Source organism: Nanorana parkeri, unplaced genomic scaffold (assembly GCF_000935625.1).
Source record: "Nanorana parkeri isolate BGI_ZX_2015 unplaced genomic scaffold, ASM93562v1 scaffold19, whole genome shotgun sequence".
In the NCBI taxonomy this organism is placed as follows: Eukaryota; Metazoa; Chordata; class Amphibia; order Anura; family Dicroglossidae; genus Nanorana; species Nanorana parkeri.
In genome coordinates this window covers 1,178,959-1,202,594 of record NW_017306287.1, presented here as the reverse complement: position 1 = coordinate 1,202,594, position 23,636 = coordinate 1,178,959, and the positions used below count along the sequence as shown (strand labels likewise).

Genomic DNA, 23,636 nt, shown 5'->3' with positions numbered 1-23,636 from the left:
TGCTGACCCCAGGTGCAGGTCCGTACGGGTGCCGGTATCCCGGCTCGGACGCAGACAGGAAGCATCCTGTCAGCCTACGAGTATGGACACCCGCACGGACGTAGGGCGTGTAGTCCCATAGAGAAGGACGGGCTGCGTACTAATCACACGCAGCACCTGTCCTTCCCGGGAGCTGCCCGATACGGCCGTGCACGCAGCACAGAGCTGTACGTGCCCACCGTTTCTCATGTGAATGAGGCCTTACTCTTATGGGAATTATGGCAGCTTGTTCTTCCCTATGAGCAGGTTCAGATGTGCGTGTGACAGCGTGTGATCTTTTCCTGCTGCTCTATGTAATGCAGTCTCCATTTCTCAAGACCACATACCCCATCATGCATTGCTTCCTGCAAGCAATGATAATGTTACATTGTTCAGACGTTGAGTTGAGGTCAGAAGGCAGGCTCTGTGAGAGCGATGACACCAGGAAGGAAGGAGTGCATTGAGGAAGTCCATCCTATGGGCATCCTCAGTAAGTTTACAAACTTCTAGAATGATATGACTATTAGGAGCGGGATAGAACTTACGGAAATTCAATTTAGAAATCCAGAAATTATTTTTAGTTTTTTGACCATAGATACCTTTTGTGATCTAGGCCCGCCTTGTGCTGTCAGTTGGATTTTCCCAGCACAAGGACTGATAAGGGACCTCAGACCTACAACATGCCTCATGGGTGAACTATCCCTGTGTGCTATGACACTTTTTTATTAGTGTCTACAGATGGGGAAATGACACTGGGACTGCTGGGTGTGACAACTTAAAAACATTCGACCTATGGCCTGTTGGTGTTATACGGCTCTGCATCCGCACACAATGGTGGAGGACGGTATCTCCTTCTGGCTTTGTGATGGGGTGGCTCTCTTCTTACACGTTAAAGCCCAACTCTGGAGTAATTGGGGTGTATGGTGGCCCTGGAGCAGGGTTGAAGAATGTGGACATACCCGAATTTAAAAACTTACGGCCTATGGCCCTAGGGTGGATGTTTTTAAGGCTCTGCATCTGCACACAATGGCGCAGGACGGCATCTCCTTCTGGCTTTGTGATGGGGTGGCTGACAGGCGTGTCCCTGGCTCTCGACTCTGGATAAATTGGGGTGTATGGTGACCCACACACTCGGCTCCTCCTGTCGGAAAATGAATCAACCGCCATGACAGGTGTCTGCTTTTAGATTGCCCAAAAGCTTTGAAGTGAATGTGTAACGGATAATAATGTGGTTAAAACCTGTAAATCACGTTTGTTATGGAATGAGTATGTAAAAAAAGAAAAACTATTAGGGGAATTTATCAAAACGGGAGCTGACAGAATCTGGAGCAGTTGCCCGTGGCAACCAATCCGCTTCTCGCTTCAGTTTAGATTAGATAATGAAAGAGAGACGCTGAGTGGTTGTCATGGGCAGTTGCTCCAGATTTTCTCTGCTCCAGTTTAGATGAATCCCCCTCTGTGAGATGGCGAACAGTTTTTACACAGAACGTCGGCACTGGTTGAGCCGACAGCTGATGGGCTTTGCTCGCCATGTTTGCACTTTGTTACGTTGTTACAAGGCAGCGCTGTTGCACAACCCACACCAGTAGGCTTGCATTATGCACAGCATTTGCACGCCCCCATAGGTGTGAATGAGCCCTAGAATTTTGCTCTGTAGCAGAGCTCACCACACTTATCTGGCATGCGTGTCCAGTAGAGTAGGAATAGCATATCCCCTGCTGGATGCTTTTGGTTCCTCCCATTCAACCGCTATATCACTGTTTGTGTCCTGCAGTGACTAGGGGTCAGCAGGAAGATCCACTTCAGCCATCTGGGGGACCTGCTAATGAGCAAGCCCAATGAGTGAGATCGGCGCCAGGAGCTCTGCTACAGAGTTTTAGCAAGTGGGTTGATGGACAGGTACGTATGACGTGGCTTTGTTCTCAGCTTTGTTGACCCCCTGATGGGGTCACTTTAAGGCAAACCTATGCTTTGCCCATGCACATTCTTGGACAGGAAGAGAGAGGTGTCGCAGGGACAGGAAGGCGAGGGAAGTGTCACAGTGACCGGAAGTGGGATGTGTCGCAGGGACAGGAAGCGAGGGGAGGTGTTGCAGGGACAGGAAGCGGGGGGAGGTGTCGCAGGGACAGGAAGCGAGGGGAGGTTAACTCTTCCCCACAGTATATAATGCTTAAGTTAAACCAAATTATCTTAGGCTGTGGATTGATCTTTAATTATCTTCTTAGGGCTTTTCAGTCTGGTATTGTGGCAGGTTTATTTCCCATATTATTAATATTAATATATTATCCACAAGCGCAGATCAACAGATTCTATGTGGATTGATTTAGGCTTTAATTGTTTACCAAGCTGACATTTAATCTTTTTATCACAACAAATCTCTTCTAATATCTGTGGGAAACACAGCAGGATTCCCGGTATGTCCTGGAAAATATGAGAGAGGGATATATTTAGTTGATGTTTATTGGAGACCGTTGCCGTGGAGACCAACTTGATTTGTGGCCTAGTGCAGTTTGTGAAGCATGCCTGGATTTCTCCACCCTGTGTGTCAACACATGGCTGGAACTAATGAAACGCCGTCTAAATGGCATGACTGTGACTCAGGGAGGGGCGGGCAGGGGTGTAGGGCTCATCGCACAGCTCTACGCTTTCACTTCTGGCTTTGTCTATTTAAACTGAAGTCTTTTTAAAGCGAAAGCTTATTGTTAAGCGTCAGCAATGCCTAGTCCATTACACATAACACATGAACAGGAGGCTTTCTGAACCATTGATCACATTGTTTACATTATACTGATAAACTAGACTTCCCTTATAAATTTAAAGGGCAACGCTGGTCAAAATCTATCGGCGTATTGCCAGCAATGTACCTCCTTCCTATTATTCCACAAAACCATAATGGTGACACATGCAGCGATATGCTGTGTCCAAGTTACAGCTTCCTAGGAGTTGATTTTCTGTCCGGTGACCAGCCTTGTTTGCCTAACTGTTGTCTGAACAGGGATCCCTTAGCCTCCCCTGTGTAGTTTTGATGGAAGCCAAAGTTTTCAAGCTAATCCACCAGGATAAGCAAATATTATCTAAATCCAAGTCATGTGTATACTTCCTTGAATCTTGGTGAGCTTTGTGTATTTCTCCCAGATCTGTGCAGTAACCCAGTTTAAAACTTTGAGCTTCCTGTAAGAAAGACCAGTCTCTCCTTGTGCATGGTGACTGGTCTTTTAACCGCCTCCTCCTATAGGCATCCTGTAGTCTGTGCCCTTCCCACTGCTTTGCTCTTTGCTCTTTGACAGTACAGTGATGATGTCACTGCTACTTTTATAACTGTGATTGGTGCATACAAAGCGGATTTATACTCTTTGCTGCTATTGAGGAATATATTTAAATTAGATTTTGTGCCCGGAGTTGAGCTTTAGCCCTCATTCACACAAGAAACGGCCGACCCGTACAGATTCGTGCTGCGGGTACCGCCGTATCGGGCCTCTCCCGGGAAGGACAGGTGCTGCGTGTGATTTGTACGCAGCAGCCTGTCCTCTATGGGAGTACGTGGCCGTATGCCCCCACCCGACCTGCAAGTCCGTACGGGTGTCCCTGCTCGGGCGCAGACAGTATCCATCATGTCATCGTACGAGTACGGATGAGCGTAGGGGGTCGTACGGCCGCGTACTCCCATAGAGAAGGACAGGGTGCTGCGTGTAATCACCTTCCCGTGAACTGCCTGTTACGGCTGTGTACGCAGCACGGATCTGTACGGGCCGGCTGTTTCTTGTGTGAATGAGGACTTAAAGTGTATGTATAGCCAGAGATTTAGTTGTTTGTTTTTGGGTATCCATAGTTCAATTTTAAAGTCAAGGTAGAATGTGTAGAGTATAAGTGACGGACCATAGCACACAATGCAATTCCAAGTCATGAATTTCCTTTTTGTTTTTCTTTCTTTTTTTTGAGTCTGTGAGTCTAGATATAAAATCCAGGGGTGTCCACAAGCATGTATTTCTGCTTTACGAGCTTTCGTGGAACTACAGGAACCAGCACACCTTTACTGTTCAATGGGACATCTAATAAACTGGATAGCAGACTTTGATGGAAGGTGTACAAATCTTTTTTTTTAATCCTTGTGTTGTGTTCCTACATATCTCAGTTGTATCACCTGGTAGCAGATGCCCTCTGCGTATTATGGGCAGGACAGACAAGTCTGCTCTCCATGTGAATCAGTGCCAGCATCTTACTCATAGCCAGGTACTGCCCTCCCATTCCTAAGCACTGACATCGCAGCTCGAGAAGTGGCCATGATGTCATTTCAGGGCACACCAAGGTTAACACTGACCACTCCTGCCTGTTGTGGAATCCTAAATTGGAGTCCAATCGCTGAAATCTCCCATGAGCTGGAGCATGTTAATACCATTTCAGAAGTTGTTCTCAGTTAGGCCTCATTCACACGAGAATCGGCCGGCACGTACAGCTCTGTACTGCGTGCACGGCCGTATCAGGCAGCTCCCGGGAAGGACAGGTGCTGTGTGTGATTTAGTATGCAGCCCCTGTCCTTCTCTATGGGAGTACGCGGCCGTACGCCGCCCTACGCTCACCCCAAGTGTAGGTCCGTACAGGTACGGGTGTCCCGGCTAGGACGCAGACAGGAAGCATCCTGTCAGTGTACGAGTATGGACACCCGCACGGACGTGCAGGGCGGGTGAGCGTATGGCGGCGTACGGCCACGTAGTCCCATAGAGAAGGACAGGGGCTGCATACTAATCACACGCAGCACCTGTCCTTCCCGGGAGCCATACAAGTTACAATTTCCTTTAGATCCACCAAAACTATGTAACATAGGGACCTACCTAATGTATCCAATCAGACAGGCCTTGCGCTACATAGTTGGTGGTAGATCTATTGTACAATCAGATCGGCCCCCCAGCTATGCTTTAACTACAAATCCCAACATGCCTCTTGCAGTCATTCTTGCAGTGCCTCATGGGACCTGTAGTTCCACAACAGCTGGCGGCTCAGAGTTGCCCACCCCTGGCATAGTGTATGGCCAGCTTTATTGTAAAACTGTAGCTTTCATTAAAAGAATATGATGAGCCTGTTAGGAAGATCCTTGTTCAGGTGCTTGTAACTTCCTTTTGTGCTGCCATAGTGCCACTCTCCTCGGCTTCTTGCCAGAGCCAAGTCGCCGCTTCCCGCATATAATATACTTAAATCATAGCAGCTGTCATCTGTGCAAGCGCCAGATCTTACATGCCTGCAGTCTTCTGGAATATAAATGACATGGATATTCCAGGAGAATGCGGACAGCCGAGGACTCATCACTCTCGGTGAGGGGAGCATGGAAAAAAAAGAAAATTTCAGTGCGTTTTGGATATACAACTTTCGGGGTAATGCAGTGGGATAAAGTGGAGCATTTGGTGAAAGGTCTACTTTAAAGGGTTATTAAACCCTCCGTTTTTTTTGCCTATATCTACGGCTAGCAAGCAGTAAATATATGCAAAAACATTTAAAAAAAAAAAACTTTTTAAAAAGGGTTCAAACTTACCTGTGTCTTCACCGCCCGCTCCCGTCCGAACATCTGAAGAGTTTCGGGCGGCTGCAGGGGATCTTGAGGCAGGTGCTTGCGCACTTCAGATGTTCGGCCGGTAGACAAGGAGAGACACAAGGTAAGTCTATGGAGCAGTGTGCACCCGCACAGACTCCGTGGGACATGAGAGAAGAGGAGGACAGAGGAGTTGGCGCTGGATCGGAGACCCGCACCAGCGCTGGAGGGACAGCTGAAAAGGACAGTAAAGAAGAAGATGATCGAATCAAGAGGCATCATTTAAGGTAAGTCCCTATAGCAGGATTGGGAAGGGGGAAAAAAAATGTCTGACTTTAATGTCACTTTAAAGTGACATTAAACTCAGATTTTTTTAACATAGACCAATACTGTAATGTGCGCCTTACTGTAATCCATGGTTGTTTCCCTTCTCTTTGCTGGTCTTCCTTTTAAATCCTCATGTCTTCTCATGCTTGGTGAGAACTTCCCTTTTCAGCTCAGGGCCTCTTCCTGTAGTGCTGGCTCAGGTTACAAACCTATACAATCTTATACACAGACACCGTGTATCCATTCCTGAGACAAGGCAGTCTGCTGCAAAACAGAAGTTCTGCCCAGCATGAGAACAGATACAGATTTAAAAGGAAGAGCAGCAAAGAGAAAGGAAACAACCATGGATTACAGTAAGGCACACATTACAGTATTGTTTTATGTTAAAAAATCTGAGAGTTTAATGTCACTTTAATCTTCCTGCTTGAGTGACACAGGAATCATTCAGCTTAAACTGAGGACATCTTGTGGTGGAGAAGTGGTACTGCGGGGTAAAGCTCTGGGTTGGAGGAGACTATTGCAGCCTGAGTGTCTTACCCACACACTTAGATTTCTGCGCTGAGAGAAATCTGTAGATTCCCCCATCTGCACTGAGCAATGTGAATGGACAAATATCCCATACCGGCTAATGCATGCCTGCAGCTGTCAGAACACCAGAACAGTGTCTGCAGCTGATTGGCTTCAGTCATTGTTAGGCCAATCGAAAATTTGTTGAGCCGGGTGGTGTCAGCAGGGCCACTTGTGTTTATAATCTTACCTGATTCCTGTGAATAGCCAGTTTTAGGCAAGCAGGGAAGCAAGCGAACACATTGAATTGCAGGTAGTATTTGTAACCTTCCATAATGCTGATAGACTCCATAGTGGGAATTCAGAAACCTCCTACTGGTTTCCAGATATATTTGTGAAAGTAAACGTATTGTAAATGTATGTTATGAGTGCGTGGTGTTTTAAGGACCTTATTTCTACCTTTTTTAGTTTGTAAATACATATGTACTCGCAAATGGCTGTACACCAATCAGCCATAACATTATTACCACCTGCCAAAACAGCCCTCTCGTCCAGCCGCGGACTCCACTAGACCTCTGAAGGTATGCTGTGGTAACCGGCACCAAGCCGTCAGTAACAAATCCTTTAATTCCTGTAAGTTGTGAGGAGAGGCCTCCATGGATTGGACTCGCTTTTCCAGCACATCCCGCAGATGCTCGACAGGGTTGAGATCTGGAGAATTTGGAGGTCAAGCCAACACCTCCAACTCATTGTTGTGTTCCTCAAACCATTCTTGAACCATTTTTGCAGTGTGGCAGGTCGCCTTATCCTGCTGAAAGAGGCACTGCCATCAGGAAATACCATGAAGAGGTGTATCAGCCACAGTGTTTAGGTGGGTGCTATGTGTAACATCTACTTGAATGGCAGGACCCAAGGTTTACCAGCAGAACATTGCCAAAAGTATCACACTTCCTCTGCTGTCTTGCCTTCTTCCCATAGTGCGTCCTGGGGCCATCTCTTCCCCAGGTAAGTGACACACAGGCACCTGGCCATCCACATGATGTAAAAGAAAATGTGATTTATCAGGCCAAGCCACCTTCTTCCATTGCTCTGTGGTCCAGTTCTGATGCTCATGTGCCCATTGTAGGTACATTTGGCAATGGACACGGGTCACCATGGGCACCCTCACCGGTCTGCGGCCACACAGCCCCATAAGCAGCAAACTGCAATGCTCTGTGTTCAGACACCTTTCTATCAGAACCAGCATTAACCTTTTAACAATTTGAGCTACAGTAGCTCTTTTATGGAACCGGACTACACAGGACAGCCTTCGCTCCCCACATGCATCAGTGAGCCTTGGCCGCCCATGACCCTGTTGCCGGTTCACTGGTTTTCCTTCCGTGGTCCACTTTTGGTAGATCCTGACCACTGCAGACTACAACCCACAAGAGCTGTAGTTTTGGAGTTGCTCCGACCTAGTCATCACAATTTGGCCTTTGTCGGAGTTGCTCCGATCCGCTTGTCCATTTTCTCTGCTTCCAACACATCAACTTCAGGTACAAAATGTTCACTTGCTGCCCATTATATCCCCCCCACTTCCAGGAGCCAACATACTCGTTACATTGCTGGACTTGAGGTCCTCTTCTGTCCCGGAGAGGGACTTGCACCGTGCCGGGAAGGTTAGGCGTTACATTTTGTGAAATTGCTCTGTGGGTTTGGTGCTGGAGACCTGCTAAAGCTGGCTGTGGGCAGTTTGAAATCTGAGCCGTGGTGTGAACTCCAAATACTTGCACAATACACTGCCCCCGTCCCCCCCGTTTGGGGATGTCTACCCTGGGAACCCGCCGTCATTACAGAACAACTCGGATCCCTAGAACGTAGAAGTGTACAATGAAGCTCTAATATTTCCTAAGAGGCCTCAAGGCTGAATAAGCAATGGCAGAAAGTTTATTTTTAGGCGTCCAGGCTTCCCTCTGATTGGACCGTCTCCGGCTGTCCTTACCGCTCACATTCCCCGGCACTCATTAGCGCAGTCAATTCAATAGGAATATGAATATTTAAAAAGCATCAGAGCAACAAAGGACATCAGGGGGAAAGTAGAACAACGAGAGAGACATTTCTAAGTAACTCGACTCTCTCCTATGTCACCTTTGTAATAAAGGCAAAGCTACACTAGAAGATTGTGCTGGATGATTCTTTAAAGGAGAACTCCGGGCAAATAAAATATTAACCCTTGCAGTGGGGCTACCCCTGCACTGCAAGGCTTAAGTGCTTGTTTTGCCTAGGGAGCCAAAATAACAGATGTACTCACCTGAACCACGATCCCGGCTGGCTCCTAGACTGGTCCCTTCACCCTGTCTCCTTCTGCACTCCAGTGATGGAATGGCCCTCAGTGTCCTCGTGTTCTATACACTAGGGATGCTCCGATACGGTACACCTGTATGAGTACCGATATTTTTTTTTTGGGTACTGGCCAATACTGATACCGGAAGTCGCATTAAGGAAGCCAGGCGGCATGTAATGACTTGTCACCTGGCTTCCTGATAAGCAGGGAAGCCGTCTCCATGCTTCTCGTCACTGTGAGAAAGTATGGAGCCGGCTTTCTCGCCAATCAGGAAGTCGGGCACCGTGTAATGACGTGGCGCCCAGCTTTCCTGATTGGCCGGGAAGCCGGCTCCATGCTCCTTCTCCAGAGGTGAAGAGGAAGCATGAAGCTGGCCTCCTGGCCAATCAGCAAGCTCCATGCTACTTCGTCACATGTTCCCTCCCTCGTCTCCATACTCCCGGCTCCGTGCTCCCTCGTCACAAGGTGTGGGGGTGGAGACGGCTGTCACTGGAGGCCGGGCCAGCAGTGCAGAGGAGGAGTCACCTGTCGGAGGAGATCAAGCTCTCCTCCCCGCTCCGCTTGCTCAGCCTCCTGTGACAGCGAGTACAAACATTCAGGCCTTGTTCACACCGAAAGTGGTGCGTTCCAGAGTGGTAGCGGTGCCATTGAATTCAATGTACCGCCATGCTCCCCTCCCGGCCCGGAACGCAGGTGGAGGATCGCGTTGTGTTCCAGCAGCTACCGCTCTGGAACGCACCGCTTTCGGTGTGAACAAGCCCTCGGTGATCAGTGATCGTATATAATTTGTAAATAATTGAGGGCAGAGTATGGTTACTATATACTCAATGAATGGAAAGCGATCTACATCCCCTCCTGTCCATTCATGATTGTGGTTATAGTAAACATCCTCTGTCCTCATGTTATCAATGAACAGGAACACTCAGTATAGAGGATTCCTGTTCATTGATAATAGGGGCTGCAGGAAAAGAGATTGAGTCCTCTGTGTCCTCAATCTCTTTTCCTGTTTTAAAAGGGAAATATCAGGGGTCTGTTTTAGACCCCCCCAATATTTCACCGAAGCCCCTAAAAGTAAAGTAAAAATGAAAATATTTAATATAAATAAAATATTTGAAAAGGTTAGAATTTTTTTTTTTCCCTCTCAGGCCTGAATTTTTTTTTTTTATTCGGCTTTAAAAATGTCATTTCGGTGCACCTCTAGTTATTACCCTTTTCCAAAAAAAACATTGGGGTTGGGCTTTAGAAAGTATTCAGCTCCCATTTTTAAGATGAGCTTTCTCAGTATTGGCTTTTCTGTGGATGAGCAAATTCTTTCCTGATTATACAGGAAGCAGAAATAAAAACATTGTGACTGTGGAGCTATTTTTGGTGTGTTCTGTGGAAGAGAACCACCTGGAAGCAGCTTGATTTTCAGGTCGTCATCTTTCCTCATTCTTAACGTGTGTTTGTTTTAATTTTTTGTTTATTTTGTTTGTCTTGTGACACAATTGACCTCGGCTGTCCTGGCTGATCTAGCTGTTTGTAAAGTTGGAACGGAGATCCCGGTAAAACTTGTCTTCCCATCTTTGGCTCACTCCTTGCTCTTCCCAGCAACCTCCTTTGCTCAGGAAGTGGCCAAGGTCATGGCCAGGAGTTCATGTCCATTTCCTATTTAGAGTGCTGGAGTTATTTTCAGTTTGTCTGCAGAGGGTAAATAAAACATTTTGGGTATCAGTTTGGGTGTAAAACCAGTTGGTGCTTAAGCTGTGCTGGAAGTATTGTCTGTATTTGCATCAGAAGGTCCACTTGACTTACCGACCTGTTTGGTGGCATCTGATTTAAGCATGCCTTTCACGTTGCTTCTGAGCAGGACTAAAGCCGTTGGTCATCTGACTTTAGTGTACAAGTGCGATCTCTGAGAACTACTGAGAACTACCTATAGCCATAGGGAAACCAATAACAGAGCAACAGCCAACCATTACTGGAATTTTAGTTGAGCTGAATTTTCATATTGCTCAAGGTTTCCAGGTTCCACCCATTTGCCAAGGTTTCCCACTTCCACCCATTCGTCAAGGTTTCCCACTTCCACCCTGTATCAGTTTGGGTGTAAAACCAGTTGGTGCTTAAGCTGTGCTGGAAGTATTGTCTGTATTTGCATCAGAAGGTCCACTTGACTTACCGACCTGTTTGGTGGCATCTGATTTAAGCATGCCTTTCACGTTGCTTCTGAGCAGGACTAAAGCCGTTGGTCATCTGACTTTAGTGTACAAGTGCGATCTCTGAGAACTACTGAGAACTACCTATAGCCATAGGGAAACCAATAACAGAGCAACAGCCAACCATTACTGGAATTTTAGTTGAGCTGAATTTTCATATTGCTCAAGGTTTCCAGGTTCCACCCATTTGCCAAGGTTTCCCACTTCCACCCATTCGTCAAGGTTTCCCACTTCCACCCATTCGTCAAGGTTTCCCACTTCCACCCATTCGTCAAGGTTTTCCACTTCTACCTACTTGCCAAGGTTTCCCACTTCCACCTACTTGCCAAGGTTTCCCACTTCCACCCATTTGCCAAGGTTTCCCACTTCCACCCACTTGCCAAGGTTTCCCACTTCCACCCACAAGCTGGTTTCACGAAGGTATGTAACTGTTGGGCTGAAAACTAACCAGCTATAAGATCCCAATCTCTGCCCAAGATTCAAAGAAGAAATTGAGTGGATTGACCATTTTCTGGCCACAGTAGTTGGGCAGAACATGGGAATTTTGGTGAAAAAATTATTCTCCTGGAGTTTCCGAGCATTCTAAGAAGCCATCAAGTAATTCAATTTCTCAGGAACCTCTCATTTCTAAAAATTAATTATACATGGAGTTTACTTTTTAAAGGGCCTGCCTACCCAAATTTGAAACTAAAAGGTGGAACCATGGTGTCGGCCAGAGTTGGCCCCTGGCTTCCTGTATATCAGGGCTTACCAAACTTTGGCCTTCCAGCTGTGATGAAACTACAAATCCCATCATGTATATGCCTCTGGAAGCCATGCATGTGGTTGTCAGTCTTGTAATGTCTAATGGGATTTGTAACTTCACCAGAGCTGGAGGGCCGGAATTTGGCTACCACAACGACAAGATCTCCCTGCCCCAATTCCTTACTGTTGCTGTCCACCTGGAAATTTTGGGTATTTCCGCCTAACTTCCTGTGTTCAGGGTCTTCCTGTTGCATTTTTTCATAATATTAAATAAATAATAAATTTCATATTTATAGAGTGTCAACCTCTCATAACCTCCATGGCAAGTGGGCGGTCCTGGGAAGGCCAGCACAGGTATCCCACCAACAATCCCTGAGAGATGAAGGAAACTCTCTAGTCATTTAAAGCGTATCTTAACCCAAACACAAAAATGCAATATATTGCCTCCTAACAGTCCTTAGATGTAGTGAGCGCATTGGCTTACTTATTTTCAGACTTTTAAAGCTAGTTTTAACTCTCCAACATCTACCAAAAGCACAAATATCTTTTTTAATATGTGTGTGGTTGGGGCTGATAGCAGAAGAGTAGCAGGGCTGGTTGAAAGGCTTCCTCCAGATATAGAACGATTCAGTATGAACGTTGGTTCACACTTATGGTGCCCATAGCAACCATTACGATCCCCGTTTTCATTTCCAAACCTACACTGGAAGGAAAAGGCTTTATTCCTATTGGCTGTTGATGAAACCAAGACATGGAGGTGGCAGACAGCTGGACAGTAACATGTGGCATAAGATCTCTTCATGCCGACCCCTGGTGCTTGTTACGTGAAAGCCCAAGTCATTTCCTTATTTACTTAATGTGCTTGAAGTTTACAAACTGTATAACAGACTAGTTACAGTATCTGGTTTTGCGAACCCTAGGAATGCATTGCGAAACAGGATGTCTCTCCATCTCGCTAACAAATGTAGTTACATGCAGCAGAGGTCCCGACTTCATTTGTTTATCTATAAATAATGTGTATGATTCCTCGCATCACCTTTCAACATCTCGTGGAGTCACGAGGCGGCCCAATGAAGTACTGATGGGATGGTCATAATGATCTGCCCACTCAGTGTGTATATGTATGTGTGTGTCTATATATAGATAGATAGATAGATAGATAGATATAGATATATCTATATATATTAGACACACACAATTTTTTATTTATTTTGTCTAAAGAAATGTGCGATTTTTGTTTTTTTTCTAAAAGCTGGAATTTGCTTTTACACCCAATAGTGTATTTAGGCTGGGCCTGTTTCCTAGTCAAAGATCAATAAGCGAGATAAACTTCGGCCAGATATAGAACTTTATAGCAGATTGCACCCTCGTGAATCACTTGAAGAAAAGGTGGCAACCCTAGAAATAAGACAGGTGATGTGTGAAAGTTGAAATTCATCACTTCTGCTTTTCATGGTAAAGGTCAGTAGGGCACAGAAGCAATAAGACTTTGAGACTTTTCTCTGATAGACATTTAAAGGCTGTGTTCCAATACTGTGATATTGTATTCCGTATTAGACACACAAAGAACAATGCCATCAAAACCTGTTTTGTTTTTGTGGCTTTTTTTCTATATTTAAAGGTTCTATTATACCCTATTTTTAAAGTTTTTGTTTTGCTAATTGAAATGCTGAAAAGGGCACTTACATTGTGTTCTGCTTTTTATAAAACGTCTTCATTTCTCTGGCCTTGATTTATGCTGTAAGGGTGACTCCTTGGCTTCCAAGATCCTTCAAAGCCCCACTGAAGCCATCCACATTTGTGTTCTCACACTATACCTGATGCCATTGCCTGCTCTGGAGACACACACAGGCAGCCTAAGGAAATGGCAATAATGGGGTGCGGTGCCCACAACTAGGGAAACCCATGTGGTGGTAGGAGCGGCCCCAGGCATATATCAAAACCAGCGCTAAGAATGATGGGTCATGTAGTCCCGAGCAGAGAATCAGACTGCACTCAGTCACCGTAAGTTCCTGGAAGCCACACGGAGGAAACTGGAGGCTGCTCTGTTCACATGAAGAAAATGTGTTTATTGGCATTCTGTCAAAAAATCATTAAAGCAGAACTAAAGCAAAATATCCGTAATCCTAGCAGTGTGGCTGCCCCTGCACTCCAAAGGTTAAGTGCTTGTTTTTCTCTAGGTTAAAAAAAGTTATAATTCCCCAAACCTCAGAGCCAACTGGCTGCTACTCCGGTCCCTGAAGCCTGTCTCCTCCTCCACTGCAGCAATGGTGGTATGTCCCTCTGTGTTCTCACTTCCTATACACTGTGTATATAGAGCGTGATGTCTCAAGGATCCTTAAACCGCCGCAGCAAATGGGAAGAGAGGCTGAGGGCTAGTTCACACCAGCCCCAGTATGTTCCGGCCTGATTGGTGCCGGAACGCATTCCAGCCAGCTCACTTTATTTTGGGGCAGAAGGGGGCGTGGCGGTGCATTTAAGTCAATGGCACCGCAGCCACGACCCTCCGGCCGCAGCACGGTCGCCCGCACTGGAACACGTGGCACATGAGTGCCTGCATTCCTGTCCAGTGCGGTCAGATAAAATGCTCCATGCACTATTTTTTTTCTGACTGGCAATCGCCCTGTCCTGTGCGGAGGACGTGGCTGCTGTGCCATTGACTTCACTGGGCTGGTATGAACTAGCCCTGAAAGGACTAGTCTAAAAGCAAGCCAGCTCCTAGGATCAGGTGAGGATAACTTTTCATCCAGAATCTTTCACAGTAGTCACTAGAAAAACAGTGACAACAGTAATATCCTTACAAAATGGCTAACACCCCCCCCCCCCCCCCACTTCCGCAAAGAAATATCAAATAAAGGTTTCTTGCTGGCTCTGTCCCTCTTGAAGAGACTTCCCGGTCCTTACACTGGACAGGAAGTGAGGGTATATAGCCTCAATGGGCAACAAAATGGATAAATGTGCTAACCTTTCCCCATGCTATCCAGAGGAAATGTCAGGAGTTGGGCTTTAACAAGCATGCTTTAAATTGCAGACTGTCCAAGCCTTGCCCGGTGCGGTCAGGATAGGAACAGACTGTATTCAACCTTAGGCCCCGTTTAGCCATGCTGAACCCCTGACATGAACAATCCCATACACTGCAATGGGGACCTTCATGTGACAGCACGATACGAACCGCCTGCCGCCCAAAATGCTCCCTGACCCTTTTTTTTCTGCGCTGATCAGCACGGTTTCCACATAGATTGACATAGAAACCGCGCTGATTAGTGCAGTTTTGGGTGTTATTAATTGCTTTTCAGCACTGAAACGCAATTAAAAACACCCAAAACCTCCCTTTTATAATTTGCGCTGAAACCGAGCTGATCCGTGACCGCCCAGGTGTGAACGGGGGCTAAGCCCTGCTCTTGCTTACAGTTTCCTGCAAAGTTTTTAAAACCTTGTGAAAACCAACTTCATGTCTTTATTACCGGTTAATCATTGCCCATCTAGGCCATAAAAAACATACAGCACATAGTTTTTCTTCTAGCATTCATCGCACTGCATTGGACCTTGCAATCCGGCATTGTATATTCAGGTGTATCTCCACCCAAACCGAAAAAAAGTCTCTGTACATAACATTTTCAAAAAAGTTCATATTGGCTTTATGTGTCATGGACATTGCCATTGGCTAGTAATTACCTGTTGTCCCTGCCAGTTCCTCTGCAGTGATTTCCAGTGTTGGCCCAACACTCGGCTGCTTCCAAATAATTGCATAGCGCCTCATCATTGTGGGCACTTGGAAGCTCCTCTAGCTAATTATTAATGATCTCCACTGGGCACCTTGGACGCTTCCTCCAATGCACATGCATGGTACTTGTAAAGAGGCTTCCACATTGCAGACTGTAGACTAGCCCCTGCAGCTCCTGCTTTAGGTTGGCTATTGAGCGTCGTTTCTGGGAATTAGGTTGGGTTTGTTTACAATCCTCACCCACTGCCCACAAAGGGTGGCGCGGTACTTGTAGGGCTTGCGGTCATGTGACAACCAATAGACTCATAAAAAGTTTATTTGGTGAACATGAATGTGGCTTACAATGTTATAAAGCAGTTGCTGAAGCGCCATGAGGATGTTTGCTGTGGATTGCCATTCCATTTACTTTAAAATTGGTTTCTGAAGAGTATAGGATCCTCTACTGCACATGCAAACACGTACCCCAACATTGGCGTGATTGTAGGGCGTACACGGAACGTCTTGCAGGTTCACAACAGAAGCCGGTACAGGGAGGTGGAATGTTTTACTTCTGAGTCCTGCTGGATAGGGGAAGAGATGACGGCTCTTTATGCTGAAAAAGGTTAACGTTTGGAACATATCTACTTCATGTCCTCTGTTCTTTATACACCTAACGACGTGGACAACTTTATTTAGCGGGTTAGGTCATATAAAACTGAATTACCTGTTCCATATACTGTATATCTCAAGGATTCTAGACACGGGTGGGTGTCTCATTTCAACTGCTGTTCCAGGAGTTGTCTCCAGGATTTTGGCGCGTTCACTGCAATGCCAAGTAGATGGAATTCGTCAAATGGCTCTTTTTCTGCGCACAAAGCACTAAGTAAGTGTCACGTAACTACCCTCACCCTCCCCAGCAGCATATACTGGTATTCCTTAAACCTTCGTTGCTTCGTTCAGCTCCTGGGAGTGGGGAAAAAGCCCTGTGTGAGCTGCTAACTGACTTGTTCAAGCTTATACAGAGCAATGGACTTCCATATGATGGTGCTGGTCCAAGCTTATACGGAGCAATGGACTTCCATATGATAGCATTGGTCCAAGCTTATGCAGGGTAATGGACTTCCATATGATAGCACTGGGCCAAGCTTATACAGAGCAATTGACTTCCATATGATAGCCCTGGACCAAGCTTATACAGGGTAATGGACTTCCATATGATACCACTGGGCCAAGCTTATACAGAGCAATGGACTTCCATATAATGGCACTGGTCCAAGCTTATATAGGGCAATGGTCTTCCATATGATGGTGCTGGTCCAAGCTTATACAGGGCAATGGACTTCCATATGATAGCACTGGTCCAAGCTTATACAGGGCAATAGACTTCCATATGATGGTGCTGGATCAATGAGAAGGTGCTGTCACATGGGTAAGGGGGATCAAGTCACATGCACAGTGATACCCAGAAACAACAGGTACTACATGGGTGTCTGACTCGCCCTTGTATGTACATTGTGGCATGTTGTGTTGTACAAAAGAAGTGCGGGTTCCATTTTATTGTGCGTTGAGGCTCTTCAAGTGCTGTTTAAGTTAAATGGGTTGCTATCTTCTTAATTGTTGCTACCTCATCAAGCGCCAACAATGAGGTGCTATGCAATTAATTAGAAGCAGAAGAATGTTGGGCCAACATTTGGGTTTTTTGACAGCGGCCGGCGAGCATCCATGCTCGGAAGTGTTGATAGAGGAAGCTGTTGTTTTCTTTTTTCAGCCCGCAGGTTGAATAAAACAAATGTAACAGTGTATACCCAGCTTTAGGAATTTCATCCCCGTTGTTGACCCTCCACATAACAGAGAAGAGCCAGAGCATAGCAGTCACATGACCACATTGGAAAATTAAAAAAAGCTAAATAAAGGTAATTCTGATAAAATGTATGCAGAGCTATAGTAGAAAAAAAGGGGAGGGAATCTATAAATGTCAGTTTGTAAATGAGCCTTTCCTTCTACTTTAAAGTGTATGTAAACCCTAACAATGAACGTCTCCTATCTGCTCCCCTTTTGGCCTTTTTATATATAAAATTTGCAGTATTTTGCTCTATGAGTTTGATAAATGCAAAGAAAATAACAAAAACGTCCTTTGTTTCAAAAATTTGTTGTTGTTGTGCTGTGTACTCTCCTTACTTCCTGCGTTATCTCAAAAAGCCCTCCTGGTTCTCATCTTGGACAACAGAATGTTTTGCCTTTTATGTTTTAGAGATCTGAGAGTAGGGGTGGGTGAGTAGTTTAGCAAAAGACAACAGGGCAGGGCTGACACTACTCCATCGCATAAAAGCGCTGTGTGTTATCAGTCCACAACAGGACTTAGAGGAACTTTACCCATATCTTTGAATTGACAACAAACACGCCATTATAAATGTTTAGTGTTGACAACCTACAAACAGATACTTATAGATAATTGGCAGATTTGTATTCTTTGCTTACCTTATTTTTCTTTTCCTCCCCAGTCTTCTCACAGTGGCCTTTTTTTAAACTAAGGGCAGGTTACTAGGTCTCCCTTTATTTCCTGGAACTCTGGCACATGTGACTAGGACATGTGACCATCTCTGGGGAGGAAAATGCCTTTCCCTGAGATCTCGTGATTACAAATGAGATTTCCCAGCAATGCTCTGCTGATGTAACCTTCCCAGTGTGCAATGCTTGGGCACATTACATCACTAATGCCAAAGAGGACCAGGAAGTGAATAAGGAGTAATTGTAAATAAAATAAAAATATGTTTAATGAATGTAAGATGATTTCATATCCGCATGCGGAGGTGATTTTTTGTGAAAGGGGGTAAAGATCCGCTTTAAGAGCCGAGTGCATTTTGGATGAGTATTTTTCTGTACTTTGGGTCTTTAAAGCGATACAAAAGTATAAATGGGCACCAAAAAAAGAAAAGACACGGTTTAATTCCAATGCGTTCCTTGAAGGGGTTAAGCTTATTTCTTCAACAATGAAATCCATAACTGAGCGAGGGAATGCCATTTATTGTTTTATGACACAGGACGCACATTATGTAAGGTGCATTGTCATTTATTACAGTTTGTGGAGTTCTTGTTTACAGTGAAGGATGGGTTACCCCAATGCCTGGACTTGTCCCAGGAGGCTGATTTTTAAATACCGCAGATTCCTCTTTTGTCAGCTCAGCGATCCAGGCGGGATGCGTGTCACAGCCAAGGAGGCTCCTCCCCTCGTCATGGTACCCCGAGCGCCCTTCCTTGGGAAAAAAAAAAAGCTGTGACACAACTCATGCATTATAAATAAACAGCGAGGCCTTGTCAGAAATCTAATATGTGTGTGAGAAACTTTCCTGCATCCTCCCTCACCCGCCCTCTCGGCCTGCTCCAACTACTTCACATGTAGGTAATGGCTCATTTGTCACAGGACTGGAATGTGGACAGGAAGTGCTGCAGCGGCCATGTTGAGCAGTTAGGCCTTCACCTTTGCCAGCTTGGCTTTTTTTCCTCGGGAGCTTTCTGCAAAGGACCACCAAACCTGAAATTCAGGTTACGCCTCGTCGGCGACCTTGTGCGAAATTCCTGTACGGTCACAAATAGCTGCGTAAAACATTTCGAGCAGCTGAGAAACTTAGATATCAGATAAAGCTGACAGGGCCTGAGCTCACGTTACTGTTCATGAGCTATCTGTTGTCTATTGGACGTCGAGGAACTACTACTACCAGCATTACTAAATGTACGTCTGCCGCTCCTCTCTGGGGATGTGCATGCTGATGAGAACTGTCCAGTATTCTTAGTTGCAAAAATATTGCTGTGGCGCGTATGAGCTTGGCGCTACAAATATAGAATTGGAAATCTGTATCGTGCATGAAAATGTAAGACAACTCGGTAACTTTCCATTGTCCTGAGCCTAACCCCTCACTTGGGCCCAACCGTACCCCGACTCTATGGTCCCTGCACAGGCGTTCAGCCAGTCTGTGATTACGCAATTACTACAATACATACCCACGACCAGCGGGATGTGAACGTCTACCTGTATCTGCCCACTTCCGGGTCCGGTTAGGTTTGTCGGACCGAACACAAAAAGTTTGCACCCAGAGATTATATGTTTTGACTTAGGAAGGGACTTTGCTGTTCTCAAACGTCGCTCTGATGTGACACATGTGAAGTCAATAAACATTGACTTTTCTACATGCCGGAGTGCTTGTGACCTTTTTTGAATTTTCTGGATTTATTCTGCGGAGGCATCCGCGGTCATTTCAGCACCCACCCTACAGTTTGGGTTTTCTATCCGCTCAGGAGTGCAATGGGTCTGTATGTTTTTTGAACTTTTACTGACCTGACCCGATGTGGGCAGATGTAGGAGGACAAATATCTGTTTACATCCGGCTGCCCATAGTGATCATGTGGGTCTGTTTTTTTTTTTGTTTTTTTTGTTTTTTTTCTCCATCCCAAAATGGATGAAAAATTGGAATTGATTCGGAACATCCATTTTTGTTCTGATCCGTCTAGGATCCCCTGCTGAGGTGGAGAAACGGCGCCCGTGTGAAAGGGTCAAAGCCTCATGTTGTTATAAAGACAAAAAGAACAAAAAACTTGTAAACAGCTGATGTGACCTTTTTTCTTGGTTCCAAATACTAAAGTATCTTAATTGGCAAAAAATTTGAGGCAGTGTCCTATAAGCACAGCGAACATGCTTCTGTCAGAACACTCGCAGTCTTTTATTAAAGCCCGAACTCCAGGTATAAAGTATTATGCATGCTTACTTTGATCCAGATTGGCTGAATGTAAGTATGCATATGTCATACCTGGTTGGCCCATGGAGGTGGGGGGGCCTGTAGGTAACACCTAATATTTTTAGCATTGAATACAAGGTGTTCTCTGATTGTCATGGCATGATCTGCTATTCATCCAATCGGAGAACCCCCCTTGGATTTTTATCAATGAATCAGAATCACAATCTGCCCCTCATTCAATCAAGGAACACTTTGTATACATTGATAACATCTTATGGGTTCTCTGATTGGACCAGGGGCAGATCCTGATGTCACAGAGAACTCCTTGTATTCATCGATAAAAAGTTGGTCTCTTAATGGCGGCTGTGCTGAGCGCGTGACTCCATGGGGGGAACAAAATCTGGAGCAGCTGTGCATGGCAACCAATTGTCTTCTCTCTCATTTCCAATTTTCAAATGAACAAACTGAAGTGAGAAGCTGATTGGTTGCCATGCACAGCTGCTCCAGATTTCGTCTGCTCCAGTCCTGATAAATTCCCTTCCATGTGTTTTCAGAAGAGAGGGGAAGCCTCTCTGCACAGCGCCATACAGGACCCGGAAGATCTCAGCCAGCGCTGTACCGTGTTTCCCCGAAAATAAGACACTGTCTTATATTTTTTTTTGGCTCAAAGAAAAACACACTTTCTCTCCCACGGCTCTTCGGGTTCCCCCTTATGCCACCACCGGCCCTGGGAATGGTCACGACTAGGTCTTATTTTCGGGGTAGGTCTTATATTTTATCAATTCCCAAAAATAGAACTAGGTCTTATTTTTGGGGTAGGTCTTATTTTTGGGGAAACAGGGTATTCGCTCCTACAGTGTTTTATAGCACCCCTAGTGGGCTGATCAGGTATGGTACATGCATACTTATATAGGCCCAAGCTGGACTGTGGTAAGCATGCAAAATAATGCATACTTGCAGCTTAAGAGTTAGCCCGACAGTTGATAAATTTTGCGTTCAATTGTTTAATTTTTTTTAAGGAGAGATTAGAACCCATGTTATGATTTTATCTCTATGGTCACAGGAAATTCCAACTCTACAGTTGTCACCACAAATGAGGTAACAGGAAATCTTCAAATGGGGACACCTGTTTCGGGACAACTATTGAAAAGGGGAATTTCCACCGCTTTTTACAGCTTGCTGTTGCACTAAACCAATGAGAATTCTCTCAACTGGACACAGACAACAAACAATAAACTGACACGGGTTTAATCCTTCTCTACACACCTCCACCTGCAATATCTTATGTGGCTTCTCCTCTGGGCAGCAGTTCACTCATTAATGGAGGACACTGCTCAATCTGTCATGTGAACATCCCAGGTAAAGGAAGTAGGGAGACTGTTTTGGATGAGAGCCAGGCAAGATGGTGCCATCTTGTGTAGACATTGACACCAGGTTACCGCAGAAGAGGTACTTGGGGTGATCATTATCTGCATCATTTTATGTTAAACTTGGCAACAGGTTCTCTTCGGCCCACTGTTCTGTGTAAATGACAGGCCCACTTTCATAGATAGGTTCTTATTTTGGTGATTTATTTTCTATGCTGCATTGATTCTGAACAGGCCAACTCTTAGCGGGAATGCACTGACCACTTATCATCTTTCTTGCAGAGCCGAGAAGACAGAAGTATTAAGTAATGACCTTCTAGAGGTGAGTGACCAGCTGGAAGTATGTCTCTGTATTATCTGTACAATGTTCTTATCTGGTGTGCTGTTGGATTATAAAAATGTGCTGTACACTAGCCTGAACTATCACGTTTAGGTGGACATGCGGTGGACATCAGGAGTACAAGTGGACTGTGAAATCTCTTGAATCTAAAGTGAAAGTTGAATGTAATGACGAGAGATGAGGATTTAAAGAGAACCTGTACAGACAGTGCCCACCAGCAAATTATACTACCCATTACTTTTGGTGCCACACTGCTCCTTTCTGCTGCTGGGAGTGACGTAATCTACCTGGTACATCAGGGTATGGGGGTGCATGTTACTCACTGGGGGTGGGAAGGGAGTCAAGTGGCAATATGGAGCCTACATAGGGCTACAGCTCTTGCTTCCGACGACTGAAGGGTTAGGGAGGCAATGAAGGTGAGTAAAGGTTGACTCTAGGCTTCCTGCTATGTACATCCCCAGCGGTATGTTTTTTTTTTTTTTGAAACTCTGATCTCCTATGGCTGGTCACATGACATGCAGGGTACCCTTTGGTCTTTTCGAGGCATTGTGCAGTTCTGGATAATACAAAGACGAGCACCAATCTTTGCAGCAATCCACCATGCTTAGGGGCAGGGCCATGACGCCCTGCAGTCTGTCTTCCGGGTTTGGACTGAGGACATCTGGTGGCAAGGGAGAGGTACTGTAGGGGTTAAGGGTGAGTATTGCACCCAGGGCTTTTTTTCCCCTATTGTCCCTATAGAGCAGGGGTAGGCAACCTTGGCTCTCCAGCTGTGCTGAAACTACAAATCCCGTAAGGCATTGCAAACCACAGGCATGACTCCCAGAGGCAGAGGCATGATGGGATTTGTAGTTTCAGCACAGCTGGAGGGCAAAGGTTGCCTACCCCTGCCATAGAGAGCTAAGACCAATGCTAACTGATAACAGCCGGCAGAGAGCACAGGAAAGTATTAGCGGACAAGATTTCTGACATGATCCACAGGTATTTGTTATGCACGTAAACCGATATAACAACACTTTGGATGATGAATTTAACAGACCTAAAGAGATGACGTTAGATGAGTTCGGTGTTAGGTATTGCATACACTTTAACATATCTCTATATGTCAGGTTCAGAGAGGCGTTACATCATAGTGTTTACAATACACGGTATTAGTGCCTGGCGCACGTGTATTGTGTTGCTGTCTGTACATCTGTGTTGTTTTTGGGAGGGACAGAAACCTTTCCACTGTTCTCTTTCCAGACTGGTGACAAACAGGAGGCGGGAGAGAAGGTTGATTCATCAGCACAATCCGCTCTGTTTCTTCCTTTTCAGCCAAGCTTGGCTGGGGTAATGGGATTTGATGATCATTGTGTGGAGCTGCTGTGTTGTATGATTTTTACCTGCTGCTCTTCTCAAATTTTCCATGGTTTTATTTATTAGCTTTGGATGTTAAAAGGCTGACAAGTCCCCCCTGTGTGATAGCACAGTGCAGGTGACAGATTCTCTTTAAGGAGACATCAGGGCTTGATTAGACCCCAGGTGTCACCTCTGCACTCTGTTGAAGCTGATCGGATACAGTGTGCTCTCAATTAGCTTAGTGGCTGGGGTTTGACCGCTGCAAACCCCGTAGTGCTCAAAGCTGAGCGCTTCCAGGTTCATACTACAAAGGGGGAGATCAGCGGACGTTTACTGCTCTCCTGCAACTCTCCATCCTGACACCAGCCAGCCAGGACCCGGGTACCCAGAAGTGACAGGTGAGCCCCGGACATATGGCCGGGGGGAGGCAGCACCTTCTGCTACATGTAGAAGTGATTGGGCAGCCCAAAGCTGGCTTTTCAAATTGTAAACATCCTGATACTGCCACGTCATATGTATTACA

General features: G+C 45.6%; 1 protein-coding gene across 3 annotated transcripts in view; it reads left to right on the top strand.

Annotated features, from left to right (window-relative positions):
- Positions 1-23,636, top strand: part of ARHGAP17 (Rho GTPase activating protein 17) — a 126,036-nt gene that overhangs the window by 39,958 nt on the left and 62,442 nt on the right. For all 3 annotated transcript variants that reach the window (XM_018561563.1, XM_018561572.1, XM_018561580.1), the window contains exon 2: positions 21,718-21,757. In XM_018561563.1, the coding sequence (XP_018417065.1) occupies positions 21,718-21,757 (40 nt within the window). The remainder of the gene's footprint in view (positions 1-21,717; positions 21,758-23,636) is intronic.